Below are 5,031 nucleotides of genomic sequence, written 5' to 3' on the forward strand. Positions count from 1 at the left end.
TTGTTTGGGTATAAGTTACATAATTTATGATGTGAATTGTGCCAGAAAATAGAATGAAATTTATTTTTAACAGAATTTTTTCTTCTGTCCCACTTTCTCTGAGGCGTTTTTGCAAATAGGACAGGGTGATGCTAAGTAAGTTATGAGATGAGTTTATCATTAACTTATATAGAATTAAAAATGACTAAATGGCAGTGCAGTGCGTAATATAGGCTAGTGTACTTACAAGTGACTTGTGAAGAGTATATTTACATCGATGAAATGTATTCCAGAATCAAATATCAAAAATTATGGCAGGAAGGAACATTTTTAATAGGAATGCTATAGAAACAAGCAAAAGTTGTTCAAGCTTGAATTTCTAGTTCCTATGTCTAATTCACATATTAATGTGCTTTGTAGAAATAGAGCAAAATTTCATAGGAATATCTCATTATTATTTTTGTTTCCCTGTAAATCTAATATTTGAAGAGCTGTTTAAAGGGTGGAAGATTATGATTTCACGTTTTAAAATTTAGTTAGTGTGCAATGTTGCTTTTCGAGCATAAACAACATCTGCAAAGTTACGACACTCAAAGTTCAAAGCAAAGGGAAATATTTTCTTTCATAGAAATCACTTTTTATGGACTACAACAAATGGCTGATAGGGACTATGCCCTTCTTCACGGGTTAGTGACATCACTATCCCTAAAATTAACATAAACCTCACCACCGGGGTTTATGAACGCGATTTATAGATTGTCATGACAGTATTTGCTAATCAATGACTAGAAGATAGTTGACTCCATATCAGCTATATAAATTCATCAACTAAGCATTCAGAAATGTCTTGTTGCACTCTACATGTTGTCACTTCTTCTTGAGTCTCTCCATCACTGTCAGACTCTGGTTTGAACATAAAAGGCTAAAAGTTTTTGAAATTTTCAGTGTCTGTGTGAGGTAATCGGAGCTGCTAACACTTGAAGCTCCGCCTTCTGTGTTCACCCTCAAAAAGTGACAATTTGAACATGCTATAAAAATATCTGTGGGGCATTTTGAGCTAAAACTTCACATACACACTCTGGGGGACAACAACAGAGACTTATTTTACATCTTGTGAAAAGGGCATTATAGGACTTTAATGTCATATACTAATAGAGAAAAAAATGGATGGAAAAAGCAGACACAAATACCTTTGAAAATTTATATTTTTAAATCAAATTCTTTATTAATGTTATAAATATAAAAAAATTATACCTTTTATTATATATATAAAAAAAAAAATGTGAAAGTGACATGTGAAGGCCAAGTATAGTAACCCATACTCGAAATTTGTCCTTTGCATTTAACCCATCCGAGTTAGCTGCTAAAAGCATGGAATGTAAATACAAAGGATATCTGAATTATGTTCCTGTGGTTAAAGAAAATGCAAAAACTGTTTGTAGTATTTGTATTTCATTTCATTAACCTTTATTCAACACAGAAAAAAAAAAACAAAAAAAAAAAACAATTCAGTCTATATGAAGATTAAGGAAAATCCTCCAATTGCAGATATTTGTCCTGATCAAGAGATGTTAATATCTGCGCGTTCTGTCATCATCTTGCCGAAAGTATGGGTTTTGGACACCATTTTCCACTCCTCTCCCACCGTGACCGGAGTACGCTGGGGGAACTTGACCCCTATAGCTCACGTTCTCCTCGTATTCAGAGTAGTGCTATAAAAACATGATGATTTTAAACACTTGCAGATTATTATTAATAATGAAGGAGATTTTATCACTTAGATCAAACTGTTATAAACGTTCTTACCTCTTTGCTGTCTGGGCGATCTCTGACCACCAGTGCCTGATTGCTCCCACTATTGGTCATTTCCAGATTGTTAGACTTCCAGCTGGCATCAGGGTTGGCCCGAGGGATCCTGGGAACTGCTGTAGGTTTGTGTAATTCCGTATTGCCATAGTTTGAGCTAAAGTCTACCCTTGGTGAAGAGCTTTCCTTTTGATCCCTACAATCGTAAATGGATGCACAGACAAAAATTAACGTGTTGCATCTATAGACAGTTTGTGTAAACAGACACAGAAAATGTGTCCTTGACACTCACCTGCAGCTTACAACTATCAGGGCCACAATAAAGATGATCAGCAATGGACCCAATACAGTGGACACCACGACCACAACCAAAAGATATGCTGTAACGAGAATTTTCATAGCACAGAGATGCATAAATGTTCCTCAAAATAACTGAGCATACCAGAGAAGATGCAGCTTGATTCTGATGATGGCAATTATGATTACTTACGATCATTGCAATTAAATCCAGAAAAGCCAAATGAGCACCTAAAATAAGCAAAACAGCTTTCAGTGATACTGTGCAACCATAACACCCATAATTGCATATATTACATTACATTTATGTTTTGGCACTGTAAAATTTAAATACAAGCAGCTGTTTCTTTACAGAGCTATTTCTGTTTGATCTTAAAAATGACCTTTATTAGTATAATCTCAAGTATTCAGGTTGATTCAATCATAATTAATAATATTTGATTTGAATAAAACCAGTTACAGATCCATCACTTAAATTCAAAGGGCTTGAACATTTTCATGAGTGAGCCTAATGAGTATGTTATATTATAGAGGTCCTTAGTGGACCCTGGAAAAACTTTAATAGAATTATTTATGAAATAATAATGAAATTTACATATAGAATCATGAAAATCTCTAATGAAATGATGCAAGTGCATACTTTTCACATTTGTTTTTCACTGCTTTTTCCCCACTCGGACAAGCTGTAAAAAGATGGGAGCACAATAGTAATATTATCAGACCCAGTCTGAATGTTTCAAAGTTGTGCAAATAACAGTGAAACAAAAATACTTACATACGCAGGAATAGGGTGTGAATTGTGAGCTGATGTACTCTTCTTTGCAAGTACATGTTGCAGTACCAAGCCCTTCTTCATTACACATTGTGGTGGAGTCGTCACAAATGGTAAAATTACAAAGACTGTCCCCTGTGATTTGAGTAAATGAGTTATAGAAATTGACTAATGTATGCTTCATTCCTAATTTTTTAAATGGTTAAACATTTCAATATTCTTGAAGGTAAACCAGTTAAAAGAAGCCGTAGAAACATACGAACGAATCCAGAAAATTCTTTTATTTTGCCTTCCATTTCCATTTCAATCAGATTTTGAACGTGGTCAGATGTGGCATTGGATGACAAGTCATAGAAATTCTGCACAACTGCAATTACACTGCCATTACTGAAAGAATGGGTACAATGAAATGATGATGAAAAACGCAAATGCAACAAAACTTATTTTATATGAAATAATTTCTGTGGGGAAGCAAAATGCTGTTAAAAGTTTTAGATTTTATCTAGGGGTCAAATTAAAACCCTCTACTTTGAACAATGATTAAAAAACTAAAAGCTCAGCCTCAGTTAAATAACAATTATAAAAATGTTCAAAAGAAAGGCTATTATAACAACTGGTACTCACCTTAGACTCAAAACGGTGGAATCAATGTAGCCTGTGTCCTTTTCCAGAATGTTTCCGAGCTGTATTTTGGGTTGAAATTAGCTGTTACTTATTTACAACCATTTACTGTATTTGTATCACTCATCCTTTACACAATAGGAAGAATGGAAAATCTTTAAGCTGACATGATGCTGCCATAAAGTGTCGGTTAGGACTAAATCTCTCCTCAAATCAAAAGGGAATTCAGTCTCTTACCGCTTTCTCAATTTCATCTGCTTCCTCTCGAAACAGTTTAGATGTTTTGTCATTCATGTCTTGATAAAATGTCTTGTTCAAAGATAAACGACCAGGGAACACCTTAGCTGCAATTGTTAAAAAAAAAGAGTATAACATAAGTGAATATATTCATTGATAAATTGGTAAAAAAGCAAGGTATAATACTCAGTCGTTCCTGATGTTGTTGTGCTTGTATTGTTATATTCTCAGATCACAGGAAAGCAAAGATGATGGCAGTTTGATTCATAATTAAGCTTAATTTCTATACAACAGACTGATCGGTGGCTGTTTTATGCATATTTATGTCACACATCTGCACTTATTTTTTGATGATTCAAAACTGAGCATACCTTGACTACACCCTGTTGTCAGATAAACCAGTCCAGGCCGGCAGATGCAAGCAAACGAGTCATTAAACCGTTTTTCACAGGTACTGTCTCCAACACAAGGACTTGATACACAGGCATCTAAAAAAAAAAAAAAAACATAATGCCATTTTTAACCTGCAGGAACAAGTAAATAATCTTCACCAGCAGAAGTTTAAATATTATAGTAAATTATATTCTGGAAATTATAGTTATATTCTAAAATGACACTTCTCACTACATAAACTACAATGTACACTGCCTTATTTAGACCTGATGACTGCAGACCAGGAGACTTGATTGTATCTTCAGCATCACCCTCGTGTCACCCTAGTTCGTAGAACCCTTGTTTTTTACGTAACATAAAAGGAGAAATTCTGAAGTATTACACTGATTGCTCTTTTCCATCAAATTACAACAAACAGGACTGAAGTTTTCAAGCTTTAAAAGAGGCTCAACGCACCAGTATCATAAAAGTAGTCCATGTGGTATATTCCAAGTTTTACAAAGCTAAATGAACAGACCAGAAATTTAGGTTATTATTCACTGAAAATCTAGGCATCTGCCCTGTAGTGTCACCTTGGCAAGTTCATTGTGTAGCAATGTCTTAAATGAATCAGTTGATCCAGTTAACAAATGATTGAGTAGTTCACAGCAGGCATATAGCAGCGTGAAAGCATAGCGCTGACAAACTGCTCTACATTTCCTTGATCCATTTGAATTAGACACACAATTCTGTGTTAAACACTGGTATAATATAGAAACATTAAGGTTCTGTGCTGAAGAAACAGCCACCAAAATGACAAGGTAAATTGGAAGACTTTGTGCCATACACATAATTAAGCTTGTCAATCCAGAATCACCCTTATAGTAATTTACATTGCAGTTACTATATCACTGTACAAATATGTTTTGTTTTTTTGCACACACACA

At 34.5% G+C, this 5,031-nt stretch overlaps 1 protein-coding gene across 1 annotated transcript; it reads right to left on the reverse strand.

Moving 5' to 3' along the window:
- Window positions 1-1,550: 1,550 nt before the first annotated feature.
- On the reverse strand, window positions 1,551-4,583 carry muc13b (mucin 13b, cell surface associated; the record flags this gene model as incomplete). Its single annotated transcript, XM_081391945.1, has 8 exons — window positions 1,551-1,691; window positions 1,786-1,981; window positions 2,078-2,165; window positions 3,144-3,241; window positions 3,479-3,537; window positions 3,713-3,819; window positions 4,084-4,200; window positions 4,562-4,583. The coding sequence occupies 8 exons, from the start codon at window positions 4,581-4,583 to the stop codon at window positions 1,551-1,553; spliced, it is 828 nt and encodes a 275-aa protein (XP_081248071.1).
- Window positions 4,584-5,031: the final 448 nt, after the last annotated feature.

The sequence above is a fragment of the Scardinius erythrophthalmus genome, assembly GCF_964197995.2.
Source record: "Scardinius erythrophthalmus genome assembly, chromosome: 18".
NCBI lineage: Eukaryota > Metazoa > Chordata > Actinopteri > Cypriniformes > Leuciscidae > Scardinius > Scardinius erythrophthalmus.